At 35.9% G+C, this 13,809-nt stretch overlaps 1 protein-coding gene across 24 annotated transcripts in view; it reads right to left on the minus strand.

Annotated features, from left to right (window-relative positions):
- Positions 1-13,809, minus strand: part of LOC127865631 (neurogenic locus notch homolog protein 2-like) — an 85,935-nt gene that overhangs the window by 11,582 nt on the left and 60,544 nt on the right. For 7 of the 24 annotated variants that reach the window (XM_052405516.1, XM_052405521.1, XM_052405519.1 and 4 more), the window contains 11 exons: positions 8,484-8,597; positions 7,809-7,925; positions 7,168-7,281; positions 6,499-6,615; positions 5,524-5,637; positions 4,852-4,968; positions 3,858-3,971; positions 3,181-3,297; positions 2,197-2,310; positions 1,542-1,658; positions 555-668 (listed from right to left, as the gene is read on the minus strand). In XM_052405516.1, the coding sequence (XP_052261476.1) occupies positions 555-668; positions 1,542-1,658; positions 2,197-2,310; positions 3,181-3,297; positions 3,858-3,971; positions 4,852-4,968; positions 5,524-5,637; positions 6,499-6,615; positions 7,168-7,281; positions 7,809-7,925; positions 8,484-8,597 (1,269 nt within the window). Of the gene's footprint in view, positions 1-554; positions 669-1,541; positions 1,659-2,196; positions 2,311-3,180; positions 3,298-3,857; positions 3,972-4,851; positions 4,969-5,523; positions 5,638-6,498; positions 6,616-7,167; positions 7,282-7,808; positions 7,926-8,483; positions 8,598-9,431; positions 9,549-10,100; positions 10,215-13,809 lie in introns of all 24 variants that reach the window. The other 17 variants (XM_052405515.1, XM_052405520.1, XM_052405528.1 and 14 more) reach the window with 15 other exon arrangements.

The raw sequence follows: 13,809 nt of genomic DNA on the forward strand, positions 1-13,809 counted from the left end.
TGTAATGTGTAGAACATGTCATGCCTTATGATTTAACAGTAAAAATAATACTAACTTTGCTTTGTATTATACATGAACATTAAGTTTGGTTAACAAATAACATATATATAATAAGATTTATTTTTAAACTTTAATCTTAAAGTGCTGACTAGTATGGCCTACTGAACACTGACACAATGTATTGCCGTTAGTTTGAACCTACTGGAATCGACAGAACTCGTAAGGTATCGCATTATCCTTTCGCACACTTGATAACGGTTTTTACTTTTCGAATTCTCGTAAAAGTGCACGCATTTATGCAAAAGAGTTCGAACCTATTGGAAGCGTTGTAATTGATAGTTGTTAACGGTGGGTAAACAGTCGCAAAAAGCGTGCAACAGATTGCAGGAAAATCTTTATGCTATAGCATACCATTGTTCTGAAAAATCCTATGTTTATGTTTGGTTTCCATCGATTAACGTTGGTTTACGCAGTATTTACTTGACTCGTTTAGGTAGTTTTTCTGGCAACAACTATGTGCAATAGGCTTAATTAAAAAAAACATCGCAACTTACCTTCACACAGCCGTCCGGTGTTACCAACACGACACTGACACGTCACATTGCCATTGTCGTAGCGGCAGGATCCGCCATGTTGACATTGAATGTGTTTCTCGCAAGGGTCGAGCGCTAGAATGAGGTAAAATATAGTTTTTGTTGCACGGAAGATGTGTTATTATATGTAAACAAAATAAGAACATAATTAAATAAACATTTCTTTTGTTATATTGTCTTTTTTAGCGAAATAGTGAACTTGCGTTCATGTTCTTAAAGACAACCCGCACAACAACATCCTGCACGTCAAATTGCTTACACTGTTAAAAATGACCCGAGTTTGGTTCCTTCTACATTTATTTTCGTCGGGCAATTGTTAACATCTTCATTCGCTTGGGGCGAATAAATCTTCCATAGAGGATTCGTAAAAAGAGAATACATGATTGATGCCGAGATGGAAAAAGTTTATCTGGTGATGATTAGAAAAATAAAATAGGGCGAGCTTTAGCGAGCCCTTTTTTATTTGTCGGGCCGAATCGGATGATTCGAACGACTTCGGAAGCATCGTTATCACGAGCAACATTAAACTTAATTTCGCGGAGTTGCTCTTCAAATCGGAAATAAAAATATCAATTACTTATAACTTACTTATAACACAATACATATTTACGTATAAACATAAACGTTTGTAAACGTTGTTAAACAAGCATGACACAATAATTCCCATTCGTTTACTGTTCAATATTTATTAATCATGTCTATACATTATATTTTTTATGAGGCCTCGTGATTAAAAACTTAACTCAATTCTCTCTACACTGCATTCAATAATTTCATATATGGATGAAGAGTCCAGAACGTACAACTGTACGCATTTACAATAATAATAATATAGATACTAATCCGAGTTTGGCGTTGCTTTCCGTAGTATTTTCTTGACGCAAGTCGGTAATTGTTTGGCGATCACTGTGTTAACTATGTTTTATACTAGCATCACTTGCAACTTACTTTCACACTGCTGCCCAATGAAGCCTACTGGACACTGACACGTTGCATGGCCTTGCATGTCGTAGTGGCAAGAGCCGCTGTGTTGACATGTAATGTGGTTCTGGCAGGGATCGGTAACTAGTGTAATGTGTAGAACATGTTATGCCTTATGATTTAACAGTCAAATATTATTAACATTTTTTTGTATTATATATGAATATTATGTTTTGTTAACAAATTACATTGACATAGAATTATTCTTAAACCTTCCCTTTAAAGTGCTGACAAGTATTGCCTACTGAACACTGACACAATGCATTGCCGTGAAATTGAATCTATCGGAATCGACAGAACTCGTTAGGTATCGCTTTACCCGTTCGCACTCTTGATAACGGTCATTACTTTTCGAATTCTCTTTAAAGTGCACGCTTTTATACAAATGAGTTCGAACAAACTGGAAGCGTTGTAATTGATATTTGTTAACGGTGGGTAAACAGTCGCAAAAAATCGTGCAACAGATTTCAAAAAAAGTCTCTATGTCATAGTATACCATATTTCAGAAAAATCCTATGTTTATGTTTGGATGCCCTCGATAAACGTAGGTTGACGTGTTTAGGTAGTGTTTTGGCAACAACTATGTGCAATAGGCTTAATTAAACAATACATTGCAACGTACCTTCACACAGCCGTCCGGTATAACCAACACGGCACTGACACGTCACATTGCCATTGTCGTAGCGGCAAGATCCTCCATGTTGACATAGAATGTGTTTCTCGCAAGGGTCGAGCGCTAGTATGAGGTAAAAAAATTCGTTTGTTGCACGGAAGATGTGTTATTATGTTGAAAAAATAACAAGATATTATTTGAATAAACATTTCTTTTGTTTAATCGTCTTTTTTAGCGAAATAGTGAACTTGCGTTCATGTTGTTAAAAACAACCCGCACAACAACATCCAGCATGTCAACTTGCTGACACTGTTAACAAGTACCATATTTTGGTACCTTCTACATTTATTTTCGTCGGGCAATTGTTAACATCTTCATTCGCTTGTGGAGAATAAATCTTCCATAGGGGATTCGTAAATAGAGAATACATGGTTGGTGCCGAGATGGAGAAAGTTTATCCGGTGAGGCTTAGAAAAAGAAAATAGGGCGAGCTTTAGCGAGCCCTTTTTTATTTATCGGGCCGAATCGGATGATTCGAACAACATCGGAAGCATCGTTATTACGCGCAACATTAAACTTAATTTCGCGGAGTTTCTCTTCAAATCGGAAATAAAAATATCAATTACTTATAACATAAATTATAACACAATACATTTTAACGTATAAAAATAAACGTACGTAACCGTTATTAAACAAGCATGACACAATAATTCCCATTCGTTTACTGTTCAATATTTATTAATCATGTCTATACAATATATTTTTCATGAGGTCTCGTATTTTAAACCTTTACTCAATGCTCTACACTGCATTCATTGATTTCGTATATGGGTGAAGAGTCCAGTAAGCACTACTGTACGCATTTACAATAATAATGAAGATACTGATCCGAGTTTGACGTTGCTTTCCGTAGTATTTTCTTGACGCTAGTCGGTAATTGTTTGGTGATCACTGTGTGAACTATGTTTTATACTAGCATTACTTGCAACTTACTTTCACACTGCTGCCCAGTGAAGCCTACTGGACACTGACACGTTGCATGGCCTTGAATGTCGTAGTGGCAAGAGCCGCTGTGTTGACATTTAATGTGGTTCTCGCAGGGATCGGTAACTAGTGTAATGTGTAGAACATGTTATGCCTTATGATTTAACAGTAAAAATAATACTAACTTTGTTTTGTATTATACATGAACATTAAGTTTGGTTAACATATTACATTTATATAGTAAGAATTATTTTTAAACTTTAATCTTAAAGTGCTGACTAGTATGGCCTACTGAACACTGACACAATGCATTGCCGTGAGTTTGAACCTACTGGAATCGACAGAACTCGTAAGGTATCGCATTATCCTTTCGCACTCTTGATAACGGTTTTTACTTTTCGAATTTTCGTTAAAGTGCACGCTTTTATACAAAAGAGTTCGAACCTACTGGAAGCGTTGTAATTGATAGTTGTTAACGGTGGGTAAACAGTCGCAAAAAATCGTGCAACAGATTGCAGGAAAATCTCTATGCTATAGCATACCATTCTTCTGAAAAATCCTATGTTTATGTTTGGTTTCCATCGATTAACGTTGGTTTTCGCAGTATTTACTTGACTCGTTTAGGTAGTTTTTCTGGCAACAACTATGTGCAATAGCCTTGATTAAAAAAAAACATTGCAACTTACCTTCACACAGCCGTCCGGTGTAACCAACACGACACTGACACGTCACATTGCCATTGTCGTAGCGGCAGGATCCGCCATGTTGACATTGAATGTGTTTCTCGCAAGGGTCGAGCGCTAGAATGAGGTAAAATATAGTGTTTGTTGCACGGAAGATGTGTTATTATATGTAAACAAAATAAGAACATAATTGAATAAACATTTCTTTTGTTATACATGTATTGTCTTTTTTTGCGAAATAGTGAACTTGCGTTCATGTTCTTAAAGACAACCCGCACAACAACATCCAGCACGTCAACTTGCTTACACTGTTAAAAAGCATCAGAGTTTGGTACCTTCTACATTTATTTTCGTCGGGCAATTGTTAACATCTTCATTCGCTTGGGGCGAATAAACCTTCCATAGAGGATTCGTAAAAAGAGAATACATGATTGATGCCGAGATGGGGAAAGTTTATCTGGTGAGGATTAAAAAAAATAAAATAGGGCGAGCTTTAGCGAGCCCTTTTTTATTTGTCGGGCCGAATCGGATGATTCGAACGACTTCGGAGGCATCGTAATCACGAGCAACATTAAACTTAATTTCGCGGAGTTGCTCTTCAAATCGGAAATAAAAATATCAATTACTTATAACTTACTTATAACACAATACATTTTTACGTATAAAAATAAACGTTTGTAAACGTTGTTAAACAAGCATGACACAATAATTCCCATTCGTTTACTGTTCAATATTTATTAATCATGTCTATACATTATATTTTTTATGTGGCCTCGTGATTGAAAACTTAACTCAATTCTCTCTACACTGCATTCAATAATTTCATATATGGATGAAGAGTCCAGAAAGTACAACTGTACGCATTTACAATAATAATAATAAAGATACTAATCCGAGTTTTGCGTTGCTTTCCGTAGTATTTTCTTGACGCAAATCGGCAATTGTTTGGCGATCACTGTGTTAGCTATGTTTTATACTAGCATTACTTGCAACTTACTTTCACACTGCTGCCCAATGAAGCCTACTGGACACTGACACGTTGCATGGCCTTGCATGTCGTAGTGGCAAGAGCCGCTGTGTTGACATGTAATGTGGTTCTGGCAGGGATCGGTAACTAGTGTAATGTGTAGAACATGTTATGCCTTATGATTTAACAGTCAAAATAATATTAACTTTGTTTTGTATTATACATGAACATTCAGTTTTGTTCAGAAATTACATTGATATAGAATTATTTTTAAACCTTCCCTTTAAAGTGCTGACTAGTATGGCCTACTGAATACTGACACAATGCATTGCCGTGAGTTTGAATCTATCGGAATCGACAGAACTCGTTAGGTATCGCTTTACCCGTTCGCACTCTTGATAACGGTCATTACTTTTCGAATTCTCTTTAAAGTGCACGCTTTTATACAAATGAGTTCGAACAAACTGGAAGCGTTGTAATTGATATTTGTTAACGATGGGTAAACAGTCGCAAAAATCGTACAACAGATTTCAAAAAAAGTCTCTATGTTATAGTATACCATTCTTTTAAAAATACCTATGTTTATGTTTGATTATCCTCGTTTTACGTTGATTTCTGCAGTATATACTTGACGCGTTTAGGTAGTGTGTTTGGAAACAACTATGTGCAATAGGCTTAATTAAAAAATTAACTGCAACTTACCTTCACACAGCCGTCCGGTGTAACCAACACGACACTGACACGTCACATTGCCATTGTCGTAGCGGCATGATCCCCCATGTTGACATAAAATGTGTTTCTCGCAAGGGTCGAGCGCTAGTATGAGGTAAAAATATTGTTTGTTGCACGGAAGATGTGTTATTATATTTAAACAAAATAAGAACACAATTGAATAAACATTTCTTTTGTTTAATCGTCTTTTTAGCGAAAGAGTGAACTTGCGTTTATGTTCTTAACGACAACCCGCACAACAACATCCAGCATGTCAGCTTGCATACACTGTTAAAAAGCACCAGAGTTTGGTACCTTCTACATTTATTTTCGTCGGGAAATTGTTAACATCTTCATTCGCTTGTGGAGAATAAATCTCCCATAGGGGATTCGTAAATAGAGAATACATGGATGGTGCCGAGATGGAGAAAGTTTATCCGGTGAGACTAAGAAAAAGAAAATAGGGCGAGCTATAGTGAGCCCTATTTTATTTTTCGGGCTGAATCGGATGATTCGAACGACTGCAAAAGCATCGTTATCACGCGCAACATTAAACTTAATTTCGCGGAGTTGCTCTTGAAAACGGAAATAAAAACATCAATTACTTATAACTTACTTATAACACAATACATATTTACGTATGCAAATAAACGTACGACACCGTTGTTTTACAAGCATGACACAATAATTCCCATTCGATCACTGTCCAAAATTTAGTAATCATTTCTATACATTATATTTTTAATGAGGCCTCGTGTTTTAAAACTTAACTCGATGCTCTACACTGTATTCAATGATGTCATATATGGATGAAGAGTCCAGAAAGCACAACTGTACGCATTTACAATTAAAGATACTCATCCGAGTTTGGCGTTGCTTTCCGTAGTATTTTGTTGACGCTTGTCGGTTATTGTTTGGCGATCACTGTGTGAACTATGCTTTATTCTAGCATTACTTGATACTTACTTTCACACTGCTGCCCAATGAAGCCTACTGGACACTGACACGTTGCATGGCCTTGCATGTCGTAGTGGCAAGAGCCGCTGTGTTGACATTTAATGTGGTTCTCACAGGGATCGGCAACTAGTGTATTGTGTAGAACATGTTATGCCTTATGATTTAACAGTCAAAATTATATTAACTTTGTTTTGTATTATACATGAACATTCAGTTTTGTTAAGAAATTACATTTATATAGAATTATTCTTAAACCTTCCCTTTAAAGTGCTGACTAGTATGGCCTACTGAATACTGACATAATGCATTGCCGTGAGTTTGAATCTATCGGAATCGACAGAACTCGTTAGGTATCGCTTTACCCGTTCGCACTCTTGATAACGGTCATTACTTTTCGAATTCTCTTTAAAGTGCACGCTTTTATACAAGTGAGTTCGAACAAACTGTAAGCGTTGTAAATATTTGTTAACGGTGGGTAAACAGTCGCAAAAAATCGTGCAACAGATTTCAAAAAAGTCTCTATGTTATAGTATACCATTCTTCTGAAAAATCCTATGTTTATGTTTGATTATCCTCGGTTAACGTTGATTTCTGCAGTATATACTTGACGCGTTTAGGTAGTGTTTTTGGAAACAACTATGTGCAATAGGCTTAATTAAAAAATTAATTGCAACTTACCTTCACACAGCCGTCCGGTGTAACCAACACGACACTGACACGTCACATTGCCATTGTCGTAGCGGCAGGATCCGCCATGTTGACATAAAATGTGTTTCTCGCAAGGGTCGAGCGCTAGTATGAGGTAAAAAATATTGTTTGTTGCACGGAAGATGTGTTATTATATTTAAAAAAATAAGAACATAATTGAATAAACATTTCTTTTGTTTAATCGTCTTTTTAGCGAAATAATGAACTTGCGTTCATGTTCTTAACGACAACCCGCACAACAGCATCCAGCATGTCAGCTTGCATACACTGTTAAAAAGCACCAGAGTTTGGTACCTTCTAAATTTATTTTCGTCGTGAAATTGTTAACATCTTCATTCGCTTGTGGATAATAAATCTTCCATAGGGGAGTCGTAAATAGAGAATACATGGATGGTGCCGAGATGGAGAAAGTTAATCCGTTGAGGCTTAGAATAGAAAATAGGGCGAGCTTAAGCGAGCCCTATTTTATTTATCGGGCCGAATCGGATGATTCCTACAACATCGGACGCATTGTTATCACGCGCAACATTAAACTTTCTTGACCCTAGTCGGTAATTGTTTTGCGATCACTGTGTGAACTATGTTTTATACTAGCATTACTTGCAACTTACTTTCACACAGCTGCCCAGTGAAGCCTACTTGACACTGACACGTTGCATGGCCTTGAATGTCGTAGTGGCAAGAGCCGCTGTGTTGACATTTAATGTGGTTCTCGCAGGGATCGGTAACTAGTGTCATGTGTAGAACATATTATGCCTTATGATTTAACAGTACAAATAATATTAACTTTGTTTTGTATTATACATGAACATAAAGTTTGGCTAACAAATTACATTTATTTAGTAAGAATTTTTTTAAACTTAAATTTTAAAGTTCTGACTAGTATGGCCTACTGAACACTGACACAATGCATTGCCGTGAGTTTGAACCTACTGGAATCGACAGAACTCGTAAGGTATCGCATTATCCTTTCGCACTCTTGATAACGGTTTTTACTTTTCGAATTCTCGCTAAAGTGCACGCTTTTATGCAAAAGAGTTCGAACCTACTGGAAGCGTTGTAATTAATAGTTGTTAACGGTGGGTAAACAGTCGCAAAAAATCGTGCAACAGATTGCAGGAAAATCTCTATGCTATAGCATACCATTCTCCTGAAAAATCCTATGTTTATGTTTGGTTTCCCTCGATAAACGTTGGTTTCCGCAGTATTTACTTGACGCGTATAGGTAGTTTTTCTGGCAACAACTATGTGCAATAGGCTTAATTAAAAAATTAATTGCAACTTACCTTCACACAGCCGTCCGGTGTAACCAACACGACACTGACACGTCACATTGCCATTGTCGTAGCGGCAGGATCCGCCATGTTGACATTGAATGTGTTTCTCGCAAGGGTCGAGCGCTAGAATGAGGTAAAATATAGTGTTGCACGGAAGATGTGTTATTATATGTAAACAGAATAAGAACATAATTGAATAAACATTTCTTTTGTTTAATTGTCTTTTTGAGCGAAATAGTGAACTTGTGTTCATGTTCTTAAAGACAACCCGCACAACAACATCCAGCACGTCAACTTGCTTACATTGTTAAAAAGCACCAGAGATTGGTAACTTCTACATTTATTTTCGTCGGGCAATTGCGAACATCTTCATTCGCTTGTGGCGAATAAATCTTCCATAGAGGATTCGTCAAAGGTGAATACATGATTGATGCCGAGATGGAGAATGTTTATCTGGTGAGGCTTAGAAAAATAAAATAGGGCGAGCTTTAGCGAGCCCTTTTTTATTTGTCGGGCCGAATCGGATGATTCGAGCGACTTCGGAAGCATCGATATCACGAGCATCATTAAACTTAATTTCGCGGAGTTGCTCTTCAAATCGGAAATAAAAATATCAATTACTTATAACTTACTTATAACACAATACATTTTTACGTATAAACATAAACGTTTGTAAACGTTGTTTACTGTTCAATATTTATTAATCATGTCTATACATTATATTTTTATGAGGCCTCGTGATTGAAAACTTAACTCAATGCTCTCTACACTGCATTCAATAATTTCATATATGGATGAAGAGTCCAGAAAGTACAACTGTACGCATTTACAATAATAATAATAAAGATACTAATCCGAGTTTGGCGTTGCTTTCCGTAGTATTTTGTTGACGCTAGTCGGTAATTGTTTGGCGATCACTGTTAACTATGCGTTATACTAGTATTACTTGCAACTTACTTTCACACTGCTGCCCAATGAAGCCTATTGCACACTGACACGTTGCATGGCCTTGCATGTCGTAGTGGCAAGAGCCGCTGTGTTGACATTTAATGTGGTTCTGGCAGGGGTCGGTAACTAGTGTAATGTGTAGAACATGTTATGCCTTATGATTTAACAGTCAAATAATATTAACATTGTTTTGTATTATATATGAACATTGTGTTTGGTTAACAAATACATTGATATAGAATTATTCTTAAACCTTCCCTTTAAAGTGCTGACAAGTATGGCCTACTGAACACTAACACAATGCATTGCCGTGAGTTTGAATCGATTGGAATCGACAGAACTCGTTAGGTATCGCTTTACCCGTTCGCACTCTTGATAACGGCCATTACTTTTCGAATTCTCTTTAAAGTGCACGCTTTTATACAAATGAGTTCGAATAAACTGGAAGCGTTGTAATTGATATTTGTTAACGGTGGGTAAACAGTCGCAAAAATCGTGCAACAGATTTCAAAAAAGTCTCTATGCTATAGCATACCATTCTTTTGAAAAATCCTATGTTTATGTTTGGTTGCCCTCGATAAACTTTGGTTTCCGCAGTATTTACTTGACGCTTTTCGGTAGTTTTTTGGCAACAACTTTATGCAATAGGTTAAATTAAAACAATACATTGCAACTTACCTTCACACAGCTGTCCGGTGTAACCAACGCGACACTGACACGTTACATGGCCATTGTCGTAGCGGCAGGAACCGCCATGTTGACATAGAATGTGTTTCTCGCAGGGGTCGAGCGCTAGTATGAGATAAAATATATTGCATGTTGCACGGAAGATATGTTATTATATTTTGAAAAATAAAAAACAGAATTGAATGAAAATTTATTTCGTTTAATCTTCTGTTTTAGCGAAATAGTGAACTTGTGTCCATGTTCTTTAAGACAACCCGCACAACAACTAACATCCAGCCCGTCAACTTGCTTACACTGTCAAAAAGCACCGGAGTTTGTGACCTTTTACGTTTATTCTCGTCGGGAAATTGCTAATATGTTCATTCGCCTGTGGAGAGCATTTGTTAAAATTTGTTAAAATACTTTGAGTCTCTCATTTGTAAAATGCGTTTTATTAGGATTAAACACGGATCATCATCGCTAATCGTTCTTCAAATGACGTTAAAAATACACAAGCTATCTTTTGAGCTTGGATTGTTACAAATTTTTGCTAAATAAGGAAAAAAATATTCAAGGTTTACAATATGTCATAACTTACTCTACATATCTGAAGCGTAAAGCGAAAGGGGGAAAACTATTTCGCAACGCTTCGAATGACTTCGGAAGCATCGTTATCACGCGCTACATTAAACTTTTCGCGGATATGCTCGAAAATAAAAATAGCAATTACATATAACAACACAATACATTTTTACGTATAACAATTCGTAATCGTTGCTTAATTTTCGCAACACAATTAATTATATTCGTTTATTGTTCATTATTTATTAAACAGTTCTATAGATATGTTTTTCAAAAGGCCCCGTGTTTGAAAACTTTACTCAATGTTCCACACTGCATTCAATGAATTCATATATGGGTGAAGAGGCCAGTTATAACAGCTTTGAGCATTTACAATAATTATAGCGATACTAATCTCTTTTAAAACTTTCGTTATAGTGTATGTTTTATGTTCGCGTTAGTTCGAACCCGACTTCAGTTATTTATTGATGGTTGTTGTCGATAGGTTCAAATTTCAAATTTCGTAAGAAAGATCGTAAATTAGTTTCATTGCAAGCGTAAATAAATCTCGGAGTAAACACTAATTTTCTTTATTTTTGATTTCGCCGAGATAAGCGTTGCTTACAGCAGTATTTTGTTGACGCTAGTCGGTATTTTTTTGGAAATCACTGTATGAACTATGCTGTATATTAGCATTACTTGCAACTAACTTTCACACTGCTGTCCAATGAAGCCTACTGGACACTGACACGCTGCATGACCTTAAATGTCGTATACATATACATGTAAATTGAGTTTGCTTAAAGTGATATTATGGGCATTTTTCACTGTTGAATTGAGCTGAAAAGAATTAACAGGTCAAACGAGTTAGTTAAAATGATAATACTGACCAATTATCTTTAACTCATCTTGCTACCAGTTGTTTATTAAAAACATATTTTATATTCGATATCTCACGTGACTCACCCAGGTCCTGTAAGCCGAAATGATCCGTAAAACAAAACTGAGTCTTTGTGTCGTATGAACGAATCTGCACTAAAACTAAATTTAGGTACACATCGTCCATGCATGATCAGTTGTCAAACGAAAATACGGTTTATATTTAAATGCATTATTTTTCTCTTTCCTGGATATTTTTCTAGTATGTTGATGCTGCATTAACAAATCTCAGTGTATATAAAGTGAAAACAAACTGTTAGATGCCCATAATATCACTTTAACAAATAACATTAATATAGTATTATAAGTATCATAAAAGTCTAATTTTCACATTGATGACAAGTGTGGCCTACTGAACACTGACACAGTGCATTTCCGATGTCAAAGTGACAAGTCCCCGCCATTTCGACACTGAATGATTCGTCGCAGGTATCTTCAACTTGTGTGATACATATACAGTTGCATGGCTAATAAGGACAGCTTCGAATACGATATTTTATTTTATTTTGCTTAACATATACATGTATTTGTCGTTTTTAGAAGGGCTGTGTAAAGTATAAAAAAACGAGAGACCTGGTTATTAGTTATAGCAAAATCGTTACGAACATAATGTTTTATTGTACTGCTATGTCCATACGTGCTATTGATAACGGGCGTAGAGTTTTCGTAAGGTTTCATTGATTTGCAAGCTTTTTGTACGCGATCGCGATATTTTGAGTTAACATCACAAGACGTGATCATTCTACTTCTAGTCTTCTAGTCTTAATAACTGCACTGTACATATGAGAAAACACGTATACAGTCAACCTGGTCAATGTTTAATAGAAACAAGAAAATAATTCACAACGACTAATGTGCAGATTATTACATTGACAATTGATAAACAATTATTTAATGCATAATGAATTTATCCCAAATTCGCGTGCGCATCAACATGCCACATGCTTGTTAATAATATGGCGTTACATATAAATCCAACACAATTTCTGAGAATCTAAATCCACAGTGTTGGAACATGTCTTGGGCGTTTGGTACAAACAATTAATTACTACTAGTTCAGCAAAAACCATACCTAGTGAAGGACATCATTTAAATTGTACCTCAGTATATCAATAAAACCGGTATATCGCTGCAACCATTCATTTGTTCGAGAAATAATAAAGCATTTACAAATGATGAATATTTGTATGGCTTGCAACTTACCATCGCACAGGTGTCCATCGTAGCCAACTGGACACGCACACGTTGCAAGGCCTTGTTTGTAGTGGCAAGTCCCACCATGTTGACAGTGTATGTGGTTCTCACAGGGATCGTCAACTAGTTGAGTAATTACAATATTACCATGTTCCATTTGTCTCAACAAAATCAGTTGCTTAATTGATAAAACTCATGTTCAAATACTTCAATTACAAATAATGTGTTATTTTTTTCTTTTGATCATCATAACTAATGCATGTTTTATGTTCAAGGCACTGAAGCACAGTGCAATAACATGTCATTAAACATATTTAGTATGTACCCCCTCAGATATGTATTTTATAGAGCTCAAACAAATCAATAGAATATGCATAGACAGTATCAAACTTTCCTTAAGCCGATATAACAAAAATGAACGTTAAAGGGTTCTTTTCACAGATTTTGGCATGTTTTGAAGTTTGTCATTAAATGCTTTATATTGATAAATGTAAACATCAAAATGTTAAAAGCTCCAATAAAAAATCCAAAAAAAAATTTAAAAAAGGAAAAAAAGTAGCCCGCAGCAGTGATCAAACCAGTGACCCCCGGAATCCTGAAGAAAAAACGCATTAGCCAACTAAGCTATCCTGCCAAGCATACATATGATGCGTATTTTATACGTTATATAAGCAATCTTCGTAGTTTCAAAAATTAAAACGACATCAACAGAACTCTCCGAATTATTCAATCGTTTCGCGTTGCAACGCTTTATAATTTTTAGGTTTTTAAATCGTCAAAAGATGCATATAATGGCTATATTAGACCATGGCAAATGTTCAGTAATACTGTTTCCTCGCAAATATCATAACAAAACCGAAAATTTGCGAATCTGAAACAACTTTTTTAAATTTTGTCAATTTACCAAACCGTGAAAAGATCCCTAACAATAAAAACAATAAAAACATGCCTTACTCTACTGCAAAACACGCACAGTCAAGAATAGTTCGTGAGTCCATAAGAACACCCACTACAAATACTTCTTCTA

The sequence above is a fragment of the Dreissena polymorpha genome, chromosome 2 (assembly GCF_020536995.1).
Source record: "Dreissena polymorpha isolate Duluth1 chromosome 2, UMN_Dpol_1.0, whole genome shotgun sequence".
Classification (NCBI taxonomy): Eukaryota; Metazoa; Mollusca; class Bivalvia; order Myida; family Dreissenidae; genus Dreissena; species Dreissena polymorpha.